Here is a 23,666-nt window from a genome sequence, read left to right as displayed (position 1 = left end):
AGTGACAATGAATTTATTGACTAAATGCTAACCCTAATACCTCACAGCCATGCTAGCTACAAGGCTGAATATCCAGATAATTGTCTAAACCTCAATTTATATGATAGATAATGGCTTGAGCTACAGCTTTACTTTATTAACACAAAGCTACTAGCAACATCAAAATAGCTTACTTAGCGTATTTGACAAACTAAATCCACAAATAGCATCTCTAAAGACACCCTAATCGGCAAAGCCACGCTAGCTAGTATACAGTTTCCGCATTTTTTTTCCCGAAAACTCAACTAAGAACATGTCCAACGACAAAAAAGTGCATTAAAGCCATTCGAATTAGCATGGACACAGACATGCTAGCTAATACCCAGTATTTCCAGGTTATATTCTACCACAAGGTCGCATGTCTGATGCTACAAACATGCCTATAGTTCCCAACTAGCAGACACAGTCATGCTAGCTACTCATGTGTTTCCACGTTCTTTCCTAAAACATATAGCCACTGCCAATGGGGAAAATAGTTATCTTAGCTAATTTGTCCAAAGACCGAAAACTAGCGCCTCTAAATCCAAAGGCATTAGCACTGACACAGTCATGCTAGCTACTATCCAGTGTTTCTAAAACTCAACCAACCAGATGTTGCCTTTAAATACATATTTAGTGTTTCATATGCAAAATATAAAATATAAAGTCACTGTCAATGGGGAAAATAGTTATCTTAGCTAATTTGTCCAAAGACAAAAGACTAGCGCCTCTAAATCCAAAAGCATTAGCACGGACACAGCCATGCTAACAACTATCCAGTGTTTCTAAATCTCCATCAACCTGATGTTGCCTTTAAATGCATATTTAATATATCATATATATATATAAAATATAAAGCCACTGTCAATGGGGAAAGTAGTTATCTTAGCTAATTTGTCCAAAGACAAAAAAAACTAGCGCCTCTAAATCCAAAGGCATTAGCACGGACACAGCCATGTTAGCAACTATCCACAGTGTTTCTAAAAGTCAACGAACCATGCAGCTGCCGGCTCTATCTACATATTTACTGTTCACAAATTCAAAGTGTGGAACTCATCAACACTTTAGGTCGTTCATTAATTGCAAAGTGAACTCCACCAACAGTCGGGATAAAAAAAAAAAAAAACCCTGCAGGAGCATTATTAGGCTCTTAAAATTAACGAGCCAAATTGACTCTTTCTGGCACTACCTGTCCTGTGAACTCTTTAGTACGTGTGAAAGCGAATAATTGCCAAGTTTCTGGAAATAGAAAACATGCGCAATCCGCAGGTACAATGTGTATAACACATGAAGAACCTCTCGCCGCGCGGCTCTAATTGCATCGGTCTCATTTAGAGTCGACATTCATATTCACAAAGGTTGCATATATGCTAATTAAAAAAAAAAAAAAAAGTCGCAGCTCAGGAGTTTCATCACAGTTACTATTAGCTTATTACAACTCATTCCGCTCCTTTTTTTTTTTTTTAAAGTTTTCTTTTTTCGCTCCAATTTCCAGCACCGAGGATCAGATGAGAGCAAATATGTCTAGACAGTGCTTTGCTTAAGGTGCAGGTGATTAGGGCAACACAAGGGACCGAGGCTATTCAATTCCCTGGGTTCAAGTCGGCTCTCTGTGCTGCTCTAAATTAGGTCTGTTGTGGTTTGCCGCTACAAGGCTGCCCACAGCTCTGTGTCTGCTGCTGCTGCTGCCGCTGCTGCTGCCGCCGATCACAGCGACGCGTCAATCCGACGGCAACACCTTCTAAATGTCACTCAGCGTTACGCCGGTGATGGGTTACAGCTTTTCGTTCCCGTTTGTGTGTACGTGTGAGCGAGGGTGTGCGTCGGCTGCGTGAGCATTCGGGTTTCAGGACGACAAAGCTTTCGGTTTATTTCCTCCTCCACCTCCTCCTCCTCCTCCTGCTGCTGCTGCTGCTGCTGCCAACAACGCCTGCACTGTCGTCGTAATGTTTGTGACATCATGTGGACAAAGTTGAAACTGCAGGCCCACTCTTTCTTTTTTCCTTTTTTTTTTACAGTCATAGATGAAAACGTCATTCATGACAAGTTCAGACTACTTTTAAGAGAAAATCACCTACTTATAAAGTTATTATTATTATTATTATAAGTATTTTAATGTTTTATTTGGGTATTTGGGTTAGGGTCATGTATCCAGGTTAGGGCTCAGGACCAGGGTTAGGTATTTGGGTCAGGGTCTAGGGCCGGGGTTAGGTATTTGGGTTAGGGTTATGTATCTGGGTTAGGGTCTAGGACCAGGGTTATGTATTTGGGTTAGGGTCTAGAGTCAGGGTTATGTATTTGGGTTAAGGTCTAGGACCAGGGTTATGTATTTGGGTTAGGGTCTAGAGTCAGGGTTATGTATTTGGGTTAAGGTCTAGGACCAGGGTTATGTATTTGGGTTAGGGTCTAGAGTCAGGGTTATGTATTTGGGTTAAGGTCTAGGACCAGGGTTATGTATTTGGGTTAGGGTCTAGAGTCAGGGTTATGTATTTGGGTTATGGTCTAGAGTCAGGGTTAGGTATTTGGGTTAAGGTCTAGAGCCGGGGTTAGGTATTTGGGTTAAGGTCTAGAGTCGGGGTTATGTATTTGGGTTTTGGTCTAGGACCAGGGTTATGTATTTGGGTTAGGGTCTAGAGTCAGGGTTATGTATTTGGGTTAGGGTCTAGGACCAGGGTTATGTATTTGGGTTAGGGTCTAGAGTCAGGGTTATGGTCTAGAGCCAGGGTTATGTATTTGGGTTAGAGTCTAGGACCAGGGTTATGTATTTGGGTTAGGGTCTAGGACCAGGGTTATGTATTTGGGGGCCTTTGAGAGCTTGTTTAAAGTGATATATGAACACAATATTCTAACATTCTATTCATGTGGAAACTGCCTTTTCTTTTGTGTACGAGACTAAAAAGACGACTGCCCTCCGCTCTGTGACTGAAATGTGACTCTTGAATACAAAAAGGTTAAAATGTGGCATAAAATCAAACATTTCCTATCTATTACCTACAAAACCAATGTTTTGTTCTCCTCGAGGGAGCGTTATATTCTCCTGGAACATGGAAAAAGTAAGCTAAGCTTTCCTCTTTGGTTTATTTGTCAATGTTTTTGCTTTAAATTTTTTATCATTTTATGTATTTTAATACGTTCCTGGTTCTGTAAAACAACACAAATAATACCTGTGTTTTAATCTCTTGCATGTTTGAATACAAGAAAAGAAAAATGTGCTAATGAGTGTGTTTTTATTGTTTCACTTTCTCAAGGGGATCAATCTACTGATGTAAAAAAAAAAAAAAAAAAACTTTGTTATGTACTTCTCACTGTTTTTCACAACTACGTTCTATACTGTGAACGACAACAATCGTCGTCGGGACGCACCAACTCAAATTAAAAAATGTAAATAAGAATAGTTCATCATTAGTGCACTTTAGTGGATGGCAATTAATTAACACCTCGAGGTAAGAATGCATGCAGTTTCCCTCATCGTTGCAGGTATTTCACTCTTTTCATGTGTCACATCGTATCACATCACCAGAAATAATAAAAAAAAAAAAAAACAACAAACAAGTTTGCACCCAAATCCATATGCTACGCATGGAACAACGCTTTAAAAAGAAGATCTGGGAATAAATGTGAGATCACACCAACTCCACAGAAAAGCTGAACTTTCAAACTATCGCGCTTAATGTCTGAAAAAGGAGTATGAAGGAGTCCAGACCCTTTTAAATCCGACCTAACGTCACATCTTCAAAAACAGACGAACGCTTCAGTTTCGCTACGGTACATATTTTCGCCGTTTCCACAAGGAAAAATTACCAAACTAAGCCCCAACTGTTCCGTTTATGTTCCCATACACCAGAGTAAAATGGTCCAAAAACGAGCTGCTGGATTGCCTCCTTTATTGTCTGCTGTGTTGCATGGCCATCGGGCACAGTCCACACCCCTTCTAAAAGGGTAAAGGTACTGTGTTCTCAGTGGAAACGCAAGCCTGAACCAGGGCTATACCATTCCAAACTGAACCGTGGACAATTGATGACGATACTAGACCGTACTGATGATCACACATTCTATCCTTTGCTGTTCTAAAGTTGTTGTTTTTCTCGGCCAAATCACACCAAAACAAACAAAGTAGAGGACTTTGTTCCAAAAAGAAAACTTTTGATTTGGCTTTTTCACCCAAAAAAATACACAAACTACAGTTATTTGCAAAGTTAGCACAGACGAGATTCAAACGTCAGGCGGCAACATGACAGTTTTTCAACCACGTACAGAGACGACGCCAGCAGAGGTAGTGACAGGTAACTTAAGAATGAAATAAACTTGATAACAGCTGTGATCAAGATATGGAAAGCAGTAACTGAAGCGTTGACCTTTTTAGCTCACAAAAGTCTGCACCGTTGTTAACCTTTCAAATTAAAATAAAATGTCTTAAACTGAGTGAACTTCAAGTCCTGAATACTCGTTAAATGTCTATTGTATTTGGCACAAGTTGGCCGTTTTTTTATTGCTATGTTTTTTACACAGAGAAATAATTGAGCTGCACTGTTGGTTGCCAAAAAAAATCAATGTACGGAATTGTATTTTTGACATTTTAATATTTTTTTGTCATACCGCCCACCCCTACTGTCCTAAATACCAGTCGTTTGAATCTATTTATCTCCAAATAATTGTTGATTTTGCAATATCTGTCATTTAAAGGTGCATTGTGTAATAAATCTAAAGCAACTGGACCATAAAATCCTCCTAATATGTCACAGAGACTCAGGAATAATGTTCATATAACAATCTGAACTCACCGACAACAACAGTACAGACAAAATATTTGCACTAAAAAATATATTTTGCAGACTGCAAATCATGTTTATGTTTTGAAATCATGTTTTGGCGTCATGTGGCGCCACCTACCGCCGTCTACCAATCATTGCGGTCGGTAGGGTCTCAGCTGCCAAGCAACCACGGGTTATGTGAAGTTATGAAAAGACCTTGATATTTTTGAATTTGAATGTAGTAACCGTTTTTGGCCACATTCTTACATATGGCGCCTTTAAAGCTGGATTTTGCCCCCCAACTAAACAATAGCTTTTCCCACTTGTCCGGCCCTGTACAAGCCAAACTAGATGCTCAGTGGGCCCCCCGAGGTCCTTTGAGTTTGAGGCCCCTGGTTTAGATATTCTTTCATTTCTGGGCCTGGTAACAAGAAAATGTATTATATCTAGCAAACGGCTCCACACACACATTTATTGACACAATAATGACATATATAATAGAGCAGATATTCCAGTAAACAACAGCAGGTTGATGTTGAGCTCAGACACTAAACTTGATTTCTTTTTTGCCACTAATGAAACCCAGTTTGTCTGTGACCACATTTCACAGCAAACCAAATCCACTCATCAGCCATTTTCATCTCAGTGTCGCTTTAAACACACTTTACCACCCAGTGTAGTATTAAGCGTGTATTAAGTATTAAGCATGACTGGGCGTTCTAATGCGCGTGGAATGAGAAAATGCACAGATTCTAAGTATTTATCACGCTTCTTTGTTCTAGTCGTCCGTAGCGAGACTTTGAGAAAACCGCCGCAAATCACGCATCAAACCGTGCGATTCAATTAGAAGTGAGAGTGCGATGGTTTTTGTGAGTATTTGAAGTCGACATAGTGAGGAAAAATCATGAAAAACTACAACTGCAACAACAACAACAACAAAAAGAAAATTCCCATGGGAAATGTCTCCTTAGGAATGTTCTACTCGCTATTTAGCCTCATGCTAATTTCAAATTTTTTCACTTAAAACCTTTAAAAAAAATGTTCAAAATACAACCTTGAAGTGCATCAGAGCATCCGAGGTCATTACAGCCCTTAGATCTACTTTGAATGCCATTTTCGGTTCATCAGAAGAAGAAGAAAAACGGTGAAATCTATGTAGTTTTGCTATAAAAAGGGAGTATATAAGCTAAATCGTCCTTTGAGCAGACAACAAAACATCTGAAACGTGACAGGTCGAAGTATTTCGGGTCCTTCGCCACATAATATGGCAAAGTAATGAACAAGCCTGTTAGCTTAGCGGTTAGCTCTACCCGAGTGTAGCGCGGGAACATTTCTTGACTAATGCTACGTTGCATTTGCAGTCAGAACTCTGATGTTTCAAGCGTTCCTGAAGAGCAAACCTCACATTTCAAAGTTCAGGATTCCAAAATGGCTGCCACCGTACAAACACTGCTCGTGTTTACCTGTATTAGCACGTATTTTGTGTTTATTTCACAGAAAATCGGTCGTACAAATACTACCGTTGAATTGTTAGCCACAGACATGTTGCTACACCGTTTGTGTGAGCAGAATACAGCGTGGAGCGTTGTTACCGAAGTGGTATTGCTAACTATTGCTAGCCAAAGATACAGCTGTGTTTCCAGCGTGTGTACTCAAGACAAAAAGTTAATAAAATATATAGAAAATATGTATAGAACTGCAAATTAACTCTCCATACGTCTCCAATAACATCAGAGAAAGTCGCTAGCTAATTAGTTTTGTTGGAAAAGAGTTGCTAGCGATGGCTAAAGTCGCTAAGTTAGCAACTCGGGTCACTCACAGTTCCAAGATTCATGAAGTTTGTTGTCATGTGTACTAAACGCGAGGATGAGGCTGTAGGTTTGGTTTCAGGTTAACTTTTAACGTCATTTAGCTTAGCTTAGCTTAGCTTAGCTTGTATATATAGAGCTGGAATCTAAATAACTGCAGGCGGCCTGATCATTATGACGGTCATAAGAGGGTTAAACTCTTCACACATTTGTTGTCGTTTTTTTAATCACCACCTCTTCATTCACACAAAACACTAACACCATTAATTCCAAGAGAAAACAAAAGGAGTCGGAGCCAAAAACAAAAGAAGTGGCTTCTGTGATTAATGAAGAGAAAAATCAGGGGAGAAAACACGGTGATGAATGGAGTTCACTTGAGAAAGTTAAGTCTCACAGTAATGTTCTCCTGCTCACATTTACTCCCCCCGTTTCAGCCCAGGCATCAATAATGGAGCCGCATTATCGCTGCAGCGATGCCTTCAAAGACCGACTGTGCGAGGATTTCTTTGTCTGTTCGTCAGAATCACACAGAGAAACACTAGTGTTAGTGTGTGAGTGAGGTCAGAGGTCAGAGGTCAAATATGAATCTGATCTGAACAGAGAATCAATCTTTGTTTATTCACTCATTCACTCGCTGGGATTTATGAACACGTGGTTTAAGACTTTCAAGAAAGTTTGGTCTTTAGTCTAAAACCAAATTAAATGTGTTAGTTTAGATTATATCAGGTTAGATTATATCAGGTTAGATTAAGTTTGATTATATCACGTGAGTTTATATTATGTCAGGTTAGTTTAGATTAGATTATATAAGGTTAGTTTAGATTAGGTTTGATTATATCAAGTTAGTGATATCTCAGGTTAGTTTCGATTAGATTAGATTATATAAGGTTAGTTTAGATTAGGTTTGATTATATCAAGTTAGTGATATCTCAGGTTAGTTTAGATTAGGTTAGATTATATCAGGTTAGTTTAGATTAGGTTAGATTATATGAGGTTAGTTATGATTAGGTTCGCTTATATCAGGTTAGAATAATATCAGGTTAGATTAAGTTTGATTATATCAGGTTAGATTAGGTTGGATTATATCAAATTAGTTTAGATTATATCAGGTTAGATTATATCAGTCCAGTTTAGTTTAGATCAGGTTAGATTAGGTTGATAATACCAAATTAGTTTAGATTGTATCAGGTTATTTTAGATTATATCAATTTAGATTACATCAGGTTAGATTATATCAAGTGGGATTAGATCAGTGTAGATTATATCACGTTAGTTTTGATTATATCAGGTTATTTTAGATTATATCAATTTAGATTACATCAGGTTAGATTATATCAGATCAGTGTAGATTATATCACGTTAGTTTTGATTATATCAGGTTATCTGATATCAGTGTAGATTATATCAGATTAGTAGTCTGTGTGAGGGTACAGTGTCGTTCCCTTCTTTGATCAAATCTTCTAAATCCTTGAAGTGAACAGAAAGAGAAAGCTGGAGCAGCTCTTCTTCTTCCTCCTCCTCCTCCTCTTCCTCCCTCAAAGGTTGACAAACGCTCACATGATTCCTTATTTATCCCAGTTTTCATTACAAAGCCAATCATCTCTGCTCTGCTTCCCTGATTTTTATCATTATCGAGTGATTGTTCCCACGCGGGGAAAAACTCATCAAAATGAACAACAAATCTACTCCCGAAACTAACTCTGAGCTCTGTGTGGCGATGGTGTGGCGATGGTGTGAGACACGAGTCATTCGAATGGGAAAAGCGCCCTCTGCTGGCTGCAGGTGGGAACAGCAGCACTGTGAGGCTCACCACTGACACTGTGACTGTGTCAATGAAGGCAAAATAGTAAGAAATATACATAGAATATGAACTTTTTTCCTTTTTGGTGGGGAAATAATGGCTGTGCTAAAGGAAAATGGGAAAAAAAATAGAATGTGTAAAGGTCTTTTATGCAACATTCTGCCTTAAAAAGCATGAGGGAACGTGTGTTTTTAAATGAAACCTCTGTTTTTGTCCCAAAAAAAAGCCCAGAAACAAACAACAAACCCAAACACAGCACGATATACAACAATAAACCAAATCAAACAGATAAACCTGACAGTGCACAGGGATTAAATAGACTGAGGAGGCTGGATTAAGAGCACACAGGGCAGGTGAAACTCATCAGACACCAGGTGGAAAACATCAGGGGAGGAACAGGTAATCAGAGAGGAGGGAGAGGGAAAGCTAAAAAAATACTAAATACTAAAGAAAAGTCCTAAACAAATCAATCACACAGGGATTAAAAAAACAACAACTACAAAATAAGATGCCAATAAATACAAGTTCTGCAGGAAATGACAGAGCCAGTTTATGAATAATCTGCATTTAAATGGGTGTAATATTGTGCATTTGTTGTCCTTTGTCAATTTTAAATATGTATTGTTGTTGTTTTTAGCTGCGATTAACTGTCACAAAACACGCAACTTGTATTCATGAGAAATAACGACTGTAGTTATTCCATTCATTGTCTATCTTTATGTCATAATGTTGTTTTGAATACAATACTGTGAATTCTGCTGGGTTTGGTTTTCATATTTATTCATGTATTTATTTATCCGTCAATCCTTTATTTAGACAGGAGATATAAGATCTCTTCTTCAACAGAGTATAAAAGCTAAAGTAAAGAAGTTAAAGGAGAGTAAAGTAAAGTGCAGAAGTGAAGGATCTCACACCAACGAGATCTGTAATCCCAACTCCCTCAAAAAAAGCTATGGAAAACAACATGTTTGTTTCATGCACGCCGCGTAAAACACCTTTGAAGGTGTGAAAGTACGTTTTACAAAGTATCTTTTTATAAAACACATGAAACACCTGAAATTTCTTGAGAAAAATAGGTAAAATTTTGACAATATTAACCCTAAATTTAGCATTTACGCGTGTGAGAGTCTGAGAAAGGAAATCTCGTGTGACTACCACACGAGGAGATACAGGACATTTCCTGTATCCTCTGCGCAAATCCCGCGAGACTATGGTGGTCCCACGATATTTCCTGTATCCTTCGTACAAATCACACAGGACTATGATGGTCCCACGAGATTTCCTGCATCATCCACACAAATATTGCAAGTTTATGGTGGTCACATGAGATTTCCTGTGTCCTCGGCACAAATCCCGCAAAGCTATGGTAGTCACACGCAATTTCCTTCATCAACCACACAAATCTCGCGAGACTATGGTGGTCACACGAGATTTCCTGCATCATCTGTAAAAATATCGCAAGTTTGTGGTGGTTACACAAGATTTTCTGTATCCTCCGCACAAATATCGCAAAGCTATAGTAGTCACATGAGATTTCCTGCATCCTCCGCACAAATCTCGCGAGACTATGGTGGTCACACGAGATTTCCTGCATCATCCGTACAAATATCGCAAGTTTGTGGTGGTGACACGAGATTTTCTGTATCCTCTCACAAACATCGCGAGACTATGGTGGTCCCACGAGATTTCCTGTATCCTCTGCACAAATCCCACGAAGCTATGGTGGTCACACGAGATTTCCTGTATCATCCACACAAATATCGCAAGTTTATGGTGGTCCCACGAGATTTCCTGCATCATTCACACAAATATCGCAAGTTTATGGTGGTCACACGAGATTTCCTGTATCCTCGGCACAAATCCCGCGAAGCTTTGGTAGTCGCATGCAATTTCTTGCATCATCTGCACAAACCTCGCGAGACTATGGTGGTCACACAAGATTTCCTGTATCCTCTGCACAAATCACACGAGACTATGAAGGTCCCACGAGATTTCCTTCATCAACCACACAAATATCGCGAGACTATGGTGGTCCAACAAGATTTCCTGTATCCTCTGCACAAATCCCACAAAGCTATGGTGGTCACACGTGATTTCCTGTATTCTTCGCACAAATCACACGAGACTATGAAGGTCCCACGAGATTTACTTCATCAACCACACAAATATCGCAAGACTATGGTGGTCCAACAAGATTTCCTGTATCCTCTGCACAAATCCCACAAAGCTATGGTGGTCACACGTGATTTCCTGTATTCTTCGCACAAATCACACGAGACTATGAAGGTCCCACGAGATTTCCTGCATCATCCGCAAAAATCCCATGAGACTATGAAGGTCCCTCGAGATTTCCTGTATCCTCTGCACAAATCCCACAAAGCTATGGTGGTCACACGAGATTTCCTGTATCCTTTCGCACAAATCACACGAGACTATGAAGGTCCCACGAGATTTCCTTCATCAACCACACAAATATCACGAGACTATGGTGGTCCAACAAGATTTCCTGTATCCTCTGCACAAATCCCACAAAGCTATGGTGGTCACACGTGATTTCCTGTATTCTTCGCACAAATCACATGAGACTATGATGGTCTCACGAGATTTCCTTCATCAACCACACAAACCTCGCGAGACTATGGTGGTCACACGAGATTTCCTGTATCCTCTGCACAAATCCCACAAAGCTATGGTAGTCACACGAGATTTCCTGTATCCTTCACACAAATATCGCCAGACTATGGTGGTCACACGAGATTTCCTGTATCCTTTCGCACAAATCACACGAGACTATGAAGGTCCCTCGAGATTCCCTGCATCATCCGCACAAATATCGCAAGTTTATGGTGGTCACGGGAGATTTCGTGTGCGTTACAAACATTTTACTCGCAGTTGTCTGTAACTGATAAATATAGCATTAATACAGTTTCATTTAAAAGTCACCCAGAGGGCCGGATTTGACCTTCTGGTGGGCCAGTCGTGTTCCGCGGGCCGTATGTTTGACACCCCTGCCCTCTATACTTTTTCTTTTCTTCATGGATTGCTTTGTTTGCTGTATTTGTTTTGTGTCCACGGTCCGAAAACATGCAGATGAGGTTAACTGGACGCTCTAAATTGGTTGTACGTGACCCCGCCTTTCGCCCTATGCCAGCTGGGATTGGCCCCACCCCCCCTCATGTGGACATAAAGTGGTCGAAAATGAGTGATTTAATGAATGAAATGAAAGCACAGTGACAGCGTCTCCATGTTTGTCGTCACCCCTCACTCGTGTGTGTGTGTGTGTGCTGTTGTGTGATGAATCGGTTTCCAGCGCTCGGCCGACCTCAACAGTGTGGATAACCCGGGCGCTTCGGAGAATCGCTGGCACCCACTCGTGTTTTGAGACAACTGTGTATTTTTCCTCTGGTGGAGGCTAATGCAGCGTGATTGGCTGACACCGTGTGTGTGTGTGTGTGTGTGTGTGTGTGTGATCTCGGCGGAGCATCTGTGGATGATGGGGGTCAGTGACACTGCTTGTTTTCTTGCTGAGCAGGAGCTTTCAGAGCAAACAAGCGGGCGGAACGCTTTCAACTGTCTGACGTTGCGTAAAACCCAGAAGACGCGAGTTCAAAAAAACGGACAACCTTTTGAGATGTAACGTCTCGTTGTCAAAGGGGCCCAAGATCCCGCATTGAGTCATAAAATCTCTCAATGCCCATTTCCTGTATCCTTTCCTGAGACTATGGTGATTACACAAGATTTCCTGTATCCTCTGCGCAAATCTCGAGAGACTACGGTAGTCACGCGAGATTTCCGTTATCCTCCGCACAAATCTCGCAAAACTAAGGTCTTCACACGGGATTTAATCACGATACAACAAAATCTCTTCATGCCATTTCCTGTACCCTCCGCACAAATCTCACGAGACTATGGTGGTCATACGAGATTTCCTGTATCCTCTGCACAAATCTCACAAGACTATGGTAGTCACACGTGATTTCTTGTATCCACTGAACAAATCTTGCGAGACTATGGTGGTCACACGCGATAGAAAGAAATCTCACGATGCCATTTCCTGTATCCTCCACGCAAATCTCATGAGACTATGGTGGTCACACGAGATTTCCTGTATGGTAGTCACATGTGATTTCTTGTATCCACTGAACAAATCTTGCGAGACTATGGTGGTCACACGAGACTTAATCGCGATAGAAAGAAATCTCACGATGCCATTTCCTGTATCCTCCACGCAAATCTCACGAGACATTGGTGGTCACACGAGACTTAATCCAACAAAATCTCTCCACGCCATTTCCCGTACCCTCCGCACAAATCTCACAACACTATGATGGTCACATGAGATTTCCTGTATCCTTCACACAAATCACACGAGGCTATGGTAGTCGCACGTGATTTCTTGTATCCACTGAACAAATCTCGCGAGACTATGGTGGTCACACAATTTCCTGTATCCTCTGCACAAATCTCATGAGACTATGGTGGTCACACGAGATTTCCTGTATCCTCTGCACAAATCTCACGAGACTATGGTGGTCACACGAGATTTCCTGTATCCTTCACACAAATCACACGAGGCTATGGTAGTCACACGTGATTTCTTGTATCCTCTGCACAAATCTCACAAGACTATGGTGGTCACACGAGATTTCCTGTATCCTCTGCACAAATCTCACAAGACTATGGTGGTCACACGAGATTTCCTGTATCCTTCACACAAATCTCACGAGACTATGGTAGTCACACGAGATTTCCTGTATCCTCTGCACAAATCTCACGAGACTATGGTGGTCACATGATATTTCCTGTATCCTTCACACGAATCTCGCGAGACTATGGTATGTGGTATAATTCTCATAATATTACGACTTTATTCTGGAAAGATTAAGACTTTATTCTCATAATATTAAGACTTTATTCTCGAAAGATTACGACTTTAATCTCATTATTTTACGACTTTATTCTCATAATATTACGACTTTATTCTGGAAAGATTAAGACTATTCTTGAAAGATTACGACTTTATTCTCATAATATTACGACTTTAATCTCATTATTTTACGACTTTATTCTCATAACATTACGACTTTAATCTCATTATTTTACGACTTTATTGTCATAACATTACGACTTTAATCTCATTGTTTTACAACTTTATTCTCATAATGTTACGATTTATTCTCAAAAGAGAACGACTTTATTCTCAAAAGATTACAATTTTATTGTTGAAAGATTACGACTATACTTGAAAGATTACGACTTTATTCTCATAATATTACGACTTTAATCTCATTATTTTACAACTTTATTCTCATAGTATTACGACTTTATTCTCAAATAATTACGACTTTATTCTCGAACGATTTTTACTTCTTCTTCTTCAGTAATACTCCGTCGTACAACAACACATTCTTTAAACCCTGAATATATGACGTATAAACACACAAACACACCAGGATGTCCATATAAGGAGTCGGACACAGGAGTGAGACACAGTGAGAACGTTTACCTTCCACACATGAGGGCCTGGCTCTGGTGGTGCCTGCGACCTGCCCCGGGAAACAGGAGCACTTGACAGTTTGAGAGCGCTCCTCAATCTTGTTCTTGTTACAGCAGCGATGGACGGCCACCACTTCACACGTGCCCTGCTTCACCTGGTACGACACTGAGAGGGAGAAACACACACACACAGAGAGAGGAAGACGGACGTTATTTCCTGGCAATTTCAGAGGCCGTGAAATAAAAAAAACGTGACTTCTGTGACTGTGACGTTTGAATTTCAAAACAAAAAGAAGACTTCGCCGAAAACTTAAACAAATCAGCTGGATCATTCACTTTATTCCTTCCCTCCTCTTCAGATAAAAACCCTTCAGTGATGTGTTGTTGGTGTTCTCAGCTCGCTGCTCTCATTAAAGTGCACATACATCACTGAGAGGGTGCAGCGGAAATAAAACCAGAGCTATAAATGTCGACAAAATTAGATACAGGTGCATTTTTGTTGTTGTTTTTATGCTCGTTTTATGTCGTGCGTTTGTCGTAATTAATATGTTGACAATTAGCCTAAAAAACGACATTAAAGTTACACTTAAAACCTTCCTTTTTCATAAAGCTAAAGATAGTTAGAGTTGGCTCATGGTAACCTGGACCCTCTCTTAGTTATTAGGCTGCCATAGACCTGGACTGCTGGGGAAATTCCTGTGGTGCATTCTGGGTATGAATATGACTTCATTATATGTCATTAACCTTATTCTTTCGCTCCCTAGTTTGTGTCTTTCCTCTCACTCTCGCTCGCTGTGTCCTCATTTTGCAGGCTGCAGGATCCAGGTCCCGTTTCGAGGCTATTATTACTATTATTATTATTATTACTCAGAGCTGTCTTTGTCTAAACTTATAACTTGATGCACTTGTTATATTTTCTATATCCTGGTCTCTACCTCACCCCACATTGCCCCCCTCCCCCCATTTTTCCCTTTCACCCCAACCTGTCTCGGCACATTCCGCGCACATCTTTAAGTCTGGTTTAGTCAGAGAGTTTTTTTTTTTGTTTTTTTTTAATCTCCGCTGACACCTAGTGTTGGGTTTCCGCGTTTCTCGACGATGTTGTCTACGCACAGAACCTTGAGATAATGAACGTTGCGATTCGGGCGCCAAAAAAAACAGCAACAGCTAGCTATAAACCCTCCGATACGGTTACGCTAAAGGCGCCACATGTAAGAATGTGAACTCAAATTCAAAACACCGAGGTCTTTTAGGTTTTGGTTTTGTGACGTAACTGGCAACCCGTGGTCGCTCGGCAGCTGAGACTCTACCGACTGCAGTGATCGGTAGACGGCGGTAGGTGGCGCCACATGCAAAAACATGATTTGCAGTCTGCAAAATATTTTTTTTAATGCAAATATTTTGTCTGTACTGTTGTTGTTGGTGAGTTCAGTTTGTTATATGAACATTATTCCTGAGTCTCTGTGACATATTAGGAGGATTTTATGGCACAGTTGCTTTAGATTTATTACATAATGCAGCTTTAACTGTATTGTCCCCTATTTAAATGTTATTCTGCTCTCTGTTCAAGCACCTTAAACACACACTGACTGAATACTAGATTTTTTTTGTACCACCTAAAGAAAAACAAATCCCCCACAAATGTTTATAGGAAAAAAATGGATTGTGGCTTCTGAATGGATTGCAGTCGTCTTATCCTTTGCTCTCAAAAGCTTGTTGTTTCACTCTCCGCTGACATGACTGCGTCTAAGCCTCCGAACAGCGCAGGAAAAAACCTTGGTTTGTACTGTACCGTAAAGCCCCAAGATTCCCATTTATGTCCGTGACTTTAACCGGAGAGCGAAACTTTTTTCAAGCTCGGCAAGCAGACGCACACACACACACGCAGACACACACACACACACACACACACAGAGGCCGCGGCCTCTCTCATCCTTTCTGATTTAAAGTTTGTTTGTTCTCGCCTCCAGAGAGCGACCCGTCGATGATCCCCCGGCTCTCTGAGGGCGTCGCTCCGCTATCATCCCTCCACTTTCATTTCCCTCACTTCTCTGTCTCGGGGGGGGGGGGCTCTCCTGAGGCACGCACACACACACACACACACACACACACACACACACACACATATAAAGCCTATATCCAGTGATAGAAATCTCATAACATAACACAGCGGATCTCAGAGGGATTTATTTAAGAAAACTATCCGTGAGGCAAAAAAAAAAACATTTTTTAATGTGTAACTTTTAAATGTAAACAAACGTCCGTCACATTCAGACCCACATAGATTCCAGGTGTCAATCACACTTCGGATAAACCGATAAATGTGCCGTCGCCACTCACGGTTGCGTTTGCTCGGTGCATAAAAATGTCCGAAAAACGTAGATCGAATGTCTTCTCAGACGCCAACGTTGGTCAGTTTTAATGATTTCTTAGTCAAATTGAGCAAAGAAACCATAAAATATTCACATTAAAGAAGCTAAAAAATCCAAAAATCACATCTTTCACACTCATGTCTTGCCCATAGGTCGAGGCTGGGAATCAAACCCTTCACCTTCCCAATTAAAAGACCACTCCCTCTACCGCTCATCCACCATCATCATCATTCTGCCCTAAAAACCGACAAACGCTTCTTACGTCGGCTCTGGAGAGGACATGAAATTCAACTTAATTACGGCGTACTTCTGACTCCGCCCCTATAGGTGGCGCTGTGTACGAATCAGTTTCCTGTCGACAAACGAACAGCGAACGGTGAGTTGGAATATTTTCGTTCCTTCAGCTACCGAAGCATGAAGGTCATCCGTCCAAAAGTTTCACTTTAGTCGTCGCCACGGTCCGTTTTTTCCAGGCAACAGGAAGTACAATTTTAAAGGTTGCGCTTGCTTCTACTTCCGGGTATTAGTGTTACTCAAACTAGCATGTTTCCGTGATGCTCAAAAAAAAACAACTAAAAAACTATATATTTAGTGCTGGGCACGTTAACTCGTGACATGTTTCCATGACGACTGACCGAAAAAAGTCCAGACACCATTTCCCAGTTAGCTCCGTTAGCGCCGTTAGCTGTGTTAGCTCCTGTAGCGCCGTTAGCGCTAATATATACAGTATATTATAGAATATTGTTTTTAAAATGGGACTTTTAACATGCTAGACGTGTATTATTCGTAATGCAGTTCTAGCTCGATTCGATCCAACTCGTCGTGTTTCCCATGACGTCGTAGCTCCTCCTCAAAGTGGGCGGAGCCGTCATAGTAACGGCTGCGTGAAACTGCCGCGATGCCCTGATGTTTTAAACGCGACACAAACACACACAAAAACGCGTGACTTTGTAAAGCAGTTGTTTCGGGTGTAAATGAATCATTAGAATCAGTTCATTAAAAAAAAAGATTTGTTTACCGAATCGTTCAATTGTACTTCCTGTCCCGTGGGCCAGATGTTAAATATTGAGATTATCGACATTTCCTTTGTAAAATGTCAGAGATTAAGGGATTTTTTAGTCTTTTTTTCACTGATCTACAGTTGGGCGACTCTTCCAGTGACGACTCTCTCTGACCAATCAGTGTCTGACATCAACAACAGGGGCGGAAAAGGAAGCATTAAAGGTTACGTACTGCAGCTTTAAGTCCACTTCAAACTAAATCAGTATCTTAATCAGACTTTTATTCACGTGTGAAGCAGTGGACGGATTAAAAAAACTGGTCAACTGAGTGTGTCCCACTGCAGCAACAGGCAGCTTGTTAGTGAGAGAGAGAGAAGGAGGAGGAGGAGGAGGAGGAGGAGGAGAAGGAGGTGAAGAAGGAGGTGAAGAAGAAGTGTCAGAGGCAGCAGAGAGAACAAAGAGCTGCTCTCCTCCCTGTGGCATAATGAGGTCAGAGAGTTCACAGGTCTGCACTCTTTAAGTTCTACATCAGAGCGCGACTGAGGCTGTGTGTGTGTGTGTGTGCGTGTGCGTGTGCGTGTGCGTGTGCGTGTGCGTGTGCGTGTGCGTGTGTGTGTGTGTTGTGTGTTGCTGTAACCTTCACATAAACCAGTATATCATGTAAAAACTGACAAAGCAAACTCTTATTTTGAAGAGTTGAAAAGGCTACTGAAACAAAAGTGAACATAAAAATGTGTGTTTTATTTTGTAGGAATAACTACTAAAACAAAAGATAACGTAAAAATGTGGGTTTTATTTTGTAGGAATGACTACTCAAACAAAAGATAACATAAAAATGTGTTTTATTTTGTAGGAATAACTACTAAAACAAAAGATAACATAAAAATGCGTGTTTTATTTTGTAGGAATGACTGCTAAAACAAATGCTAACGTAAAAAAAGTGTATTTTATTTTGAAGGAATAACGGCTAAAACAAAAGATAACGTAAAAAGCGTGTTTTATTTTGAAGGAATAACTACTAAAACAAAGGATAACATACAAATGTGTATTTTATTTTATTTTGAAGGGATATACTAAACTACTTTTTTAAAGGGCTGTAACTAGTGATTGAATCCATGAACTCCTATAAACTCAGTTATCTTTAAAAGCAGCTGAGTCGCCCCCTGGTGGTTATTCAATATATGTATTACTTCCTGGTTAGATTCACAACTATGTCCACTTTTACTAAGCCCTTTTTTCTCGTACTGTGATTATAAACTGGATTAAAATCTCGATTGTATAATAATATGATGTGACGTGGTTACATTTGGTCTTAAATGGAGAAGGGATTTATTATTTATAGGAATAAATCATCAATAATAAACTGCGTATAAAAGAGGGAAAATTTCTGTATTTCTACTGCTCTGTGGAAAAATAGCAGTTTATTCCTATTTTATCTGAGTTTTCTTTTCATTTCTTGAGTGTTTTTAGTCAAATGTAAGTGCATCTTTACTGCACTAACATGTATTTAAGGATTTTCTTCTTAATCGATAAAGGAAGCTAATGATTTTCTGTAGCTTCATGTTACTGAGAAATGTCTCAGAGATGTTTATTCACTGTTCCAGGAATAACAAAAAATCTATTTAATTTAACGTCATCATTAACATAAACCCGGCTGTTTGTGTTGTTCCTCGCTGTTAATTTAACTATTTTATGATGAATTCAGGACTGGAAATGTGTAAAACATCTCATTATTAAACCTGTCTTTCAGAAAATAGGAAAATATTCAGAATATATGGTGAGATTTATTCATATTTTAACATAATAGACATAAACTGATTTATCTTGCAGTCAACGAGACAGGAAACGTTTGCACGGGAGCATTTTTTGACCTCTAGAGCCACCATGTGGCGGCAGCTGGTACTGCAGCAGAAAACCACACACCACAACAGTCATTCAAAAGTATATAAATGTAAACAATTATTTCCCCGCCTCAAACCACAGGTTGTCTGCGCTGATGACGACGTCCAAGACTTCGGTTTGAAATAATTAAAGTGAATCGTCGTCGCGTTTCACGGCTTTAAACCCGCGCTGACCTTCACACACACACACATACACACGCGCCGCAATTAGCCGCGCGCGTGTCCCCGCCGTAAGCGCTACGTTAAGCGTCGCGACAGAAAACTAACACCATCGCTCACCGACCGCCGGGGGTCAAAGGTCAACGTGGAAAACAACGAGCGGCGAGAGCAAAGTAATTAAAGGGAAATGTTTTAATTTAGTTCAAGGACAGAGTTTGACAGAGGAGGAAAAGTAAAGTCTAAGATCATGACTCAGCAGAAATCCACTGTTCAAAGTGTGACTGTGAGGATGATAACTGTGTTTGTTTGTTTGTTTGTTATGGGGGGAAAATGGTACGTTCCATTTATAAGTTCCTATTTCCAAGTGTGTTACAAATACACATCTTCAACTTCTTTAATAAAACACACTTTTCTATGTTTTCTGTTGTTTTAGTAGTTATTCCTACAAAATAAAACACACTTTTTTTACATTATCTTTTGTTTTAGTAGTCATTCCTACAAAATAAAACACATTTTTTTTATGTTTTCTGTTGTTTTAGTAGTTATTCCTTCAAAATAAAATACACTCTTTATGCAAGCTTTTGCTTTAGCAGTCATTCCTAGAAAATAAAACACATTTTTTTTATGTTTTCTGTTGTTTTAGTAGTCATTCCTACAAAATAAAATACACTTTTTTACATCATCCCTTGTTTTGGTAGTCATTCCGACAAAATAAAATACACATTTTTATGTTAACTTTTGTTTTAGTAGTTATTCCTTCAAAATAAAATACACTTTTTATGCAAGCTTTTGCTTTAGTAGTTATTCCTACAAAATAAAATACACATTTTCATGTTATCTTTTCTTTTAGTAGTTATTCCTTCAAAATAAAATAAATATTTTTATGCTATCTTTTGTTTCAGTTAAATTGACTCATTTTGTGTAGTTTTAACACTAAAGTAGTTCATTTTCTGAGTACTTTTACCTCTTTTAGTATAACTTTTACATCAAAAGAGTGAAATGAACACTATTTCTTAATCTTAATCTGAACTGCTGTCAATTTCTCTGCCAATCCAGATTAAATTAAGCAGCAGTTTTGAGTTTTTAGACTAAAAACTGATCCAATAGGGTCTGAAAACGTCTGCGTTCTGTGAATCCACATCTGAATTTATACATTTTTGAATAAAAACAGAGAATTATGGGATGTAAACGTCCACTGTGGACTCAGTTTAAAAGTTTACACTGACACCGTCTACGGTCTTTATGTCATTTTATATTTAAATGTGTCTGCTGGGGTTTAATTATTCAAACGCAAACAAGGTCCTGTCGAGATTAGGTTCTGTCAAAGCGAGGGAGGACGAGGAGGGACGACGGCGTACCCCCCTCGTCGTCCACGCCCGTCCTCGACATGTGTGGCAGCGCCGCAGTGACAGTGTAATTAACCTCTCTGAAAGGAGGAGCCGAGAGCGAGACCCGGTGTTACCTGTCTGTCCCCGGTGGTTACGGCTGCCGGCCGACACCAGGTCAACGCAGAGCGTCACCACGGCGACGAGGAAGGCCACCTGCAAAGGCCACGCTGACCTGCCCCACAGCTTCATCCTGAGGGAGGAGGGAAAACAGACATGAGGAGGGAAAACAGACATGAGGAGGGAGGAAAAGCGGCAGCGGCGCAGCGACAGCGGCAGCGGCGCAGCGACAGCGGCAGCGGCAGCGGTGTGAATGTATGTAATTTCTTTAACATTTTGTCTTTAAACTTGAAATTTAAACAACAATTTGGAAGCTTTCGGCTTCAGTTACCATATTTATATGGTACCATATAAAGTATATGGTACCATATAAAGTATATGGTACCATAGGATATGGTAGTATATGGTATTACAACACTTTTAATTTTCATTTAAAAAAAAAAAAAAACTTAAAGAAAAACTTTACTTCAAAAGAGCAAAAAAAATGTATTATATTATTATAATTATATATTATATATATTATAATTATTTTAAATGTTATTTTTTGAATAATTTGCACTTTAATTAATTAAAGAATTAATTTTTAATTTCGAAATATATTGTATAAATATTCATAAATGACAGGAGAGACTGGGAAAAAAAGGTCTTAAATGTTGTTGCCAAAATGAGAAAATGATAAATATTATTTCGATATTATATTGGTCAAATATGTCTCCTGAGTCATTTCCTGTCGATTAAAGCACTGAACTGTTATTTGAAACGAGCTAATGTTCACAAAAGAAGCGGATTTATCTACAATCAATACAAGATAATGAAGGAAAAACAATAGTGAATTATTCATATAAGGTATTTTTCAATAAAGCTGTATATGTGTGTGTGTGTGTGTGTGTGTGTGTGTGTGTGTGTGTGTGTGTGTGTGTGTGTTTAAGACGTAAGATTAACCTTTGTCGTGTCACAGCTAATGCTAATAATAATAATAATAATAATAATAATAATATAGAAATATAGCAAAATAATAGAAAATAAGTGTGAAAGTGTTATTATTACAATAACAACAAATTAATCATAAAAATACACCTAAGTGTTTTGTCTTATTATAGTTATTTACTGTTGAATGAATAAATGCAGTTATGTTTATTTTATATTTATTGCTCTAAACCAGGGGTCAACTATCAGTTTAAACATGATATCAACATATTCCATCATAATATTTTTAATAAAGATATTCATGATGATTTGTCACAGAATTTCAAAATAAGTGTTTGTTTATTTTAAAAAAAAAACCATAATGATGCATAATTCATGTATAAATTTCAAATAGAGGCATAAATAAATCATTATAATTTAAGATTACTTGATAGGCCGCATTAAATGGATTGTGGGGCCACATGTGGTCCACGGGCCGCAAGTTTGAGACCTCATAAAAATCATAAAAAACAATAAATAAAGTTTTTATTATTCTATTCTATTGATATTTCCCCTGACATCATCATCATCATCATCATCATCATCTTCACAAAGACGTCGTCTCACCTGTCGTCGTCTCTGTCTTTTCTGATGCGTCTTCCACTGATCAGCTGATCTATGGACGGAGAGGAGAACATGGAGTCATGGCTGCGTTCACTTTCACCTCCTTTCTCCTCCTCCTCTCTCCTCTTCTTCCTCCTCTTCCTCCTCTTCCTCTCCTCAAACAGAAGAAGCCCCTGGAGAGAGAGAGAGAAAAGATGGAGAGGAAGTACAAAGACGTTCAGTCAGAGAGGTCAGTCTGTCCTGAGGCTACTCAACGGACACACACACACACACACACACACACACACACAGATGTGAAGGCCTAGATTCAGTCCGATCCATTGTTGACAAAAGTTCACCTTCCCACAGGCTGAACGTGATCCACACTCATCATCATCATCATCATCATCACACACTCACCCTTTCACTTTTTCATTCACACACACACACACACACACACACATTCACTCAGGGCGTTTACATGTATGTTAAAAGTCCAATTTTAGTCCGACTAAGACAATAATTCGGTTTTCTTAATGTCATGTAATCACGTTAGTCCGACTAAAATCGAGCTGGTCTTAGTCGGACTAACATAGACCTTGAAACTCAGTACATTTACATGCAAGACCTTAGTTAGACTAAGACAATAATTCAGTTTTCTTAATGTGCTGTAAACACGTTAGTCAGACTAAAATTGAGCTAGTCTTAGTCGGACTAACATAAACCTTGAAACTCAGTGTATTTACATGCACAGTTTATTTGAGCTAAGGCCTTAGTCCGACTAAGACAATAATTCGGTTTTCTTAATGTCATGTAATCACATTAGTCAGACTAAAAATGGATCTGGTCTTAGTCGGACTAACATAAACCTTGAAACTCAGTGCATTTACATGCACAGTTTAATCGAGCTAAGGCCTTAGTCTGACTAAGACAATAATTCGGTTTTCTTAATGTCATGTAATCACGTTAGTCCGACTAAAATTGAGCTAGTCTTAGTCGGACTAACATAAACCTTGAAACTCAGTGTATTTACATGCACAGTTTAATCGAGCTAAGGCCTTAGTCCGACTAAGACAATAATTCGGTTTTCTTAATGTCATGTAATCACATTAGTCAGACTAAAAATGGATCTGGTCTTAGTCGGACTAACATAAACCTTGAAACTCAGTGCATTTACATGCACAGTTTAATCGAGCTAAGGCCTTAGTCTGACTAAGACAATCATTTGGTTTTCTTAATGTCATGTAATCACGTTAGTCAGACTAAAAATGGATCTGGTCTTAGTCGTCACCATGTTCATGACCCCGACTGGCCACTAGAGGAAGTGACATCGTCACACGCCCAAAACAGGAAGAGGTGTTTTGTATTTGCTTCGTGTCAAAGAACAGCAGGAGACACTTCCACC

General features: G+C 39.5%; 1 protein-coding gene across 1 annotated transcript in view; it reads right to left on the bottom strand.

Annotated features, from left to right (window-relative positions):
* Nucleotides 1-20,884, bottom strand: part of tafa4b (TAFA chemokine like family member 4b) — a gene marked incomplete at both ends in the record, with an annotated part of 34,843 nt that extends 13,959 nt beyond the window's left edge. The window contains 2 exons of the mRNA XM_083908069.1: nt 13,885-14,040; nt 20,770-20,884. Coding sequence (XP_083764195.1) covers nt 13,885-14,040; nt 20,770-20,884 — 271 coding nt within the window. The remainder of the gene's footprint in view (nt 1-13,884; nt 14,041-20,769) is intronic.
* Nucleotides 20,885-23,666: the final 2,782 nt, after the last annotated feature.

The sequence above is a fragment of the Microchirus variegatus genome (genome assembly GCF_963457635.1).
Source record: "Microchirus variegatus genome assembly, chromosome: 21".
Taxonomy (NCBI): Eukaryota; Metazoa; Chordata; class Actinopteri; order Pleuronectiformes; family Soleidae; genus Microchirus; species Microchirus variegatus.
The sequence above is the reverse complement of the archived record's forward strand: the minus strand, read 5'-3'. Positions and strand labels throughout refer to the sequence as shown.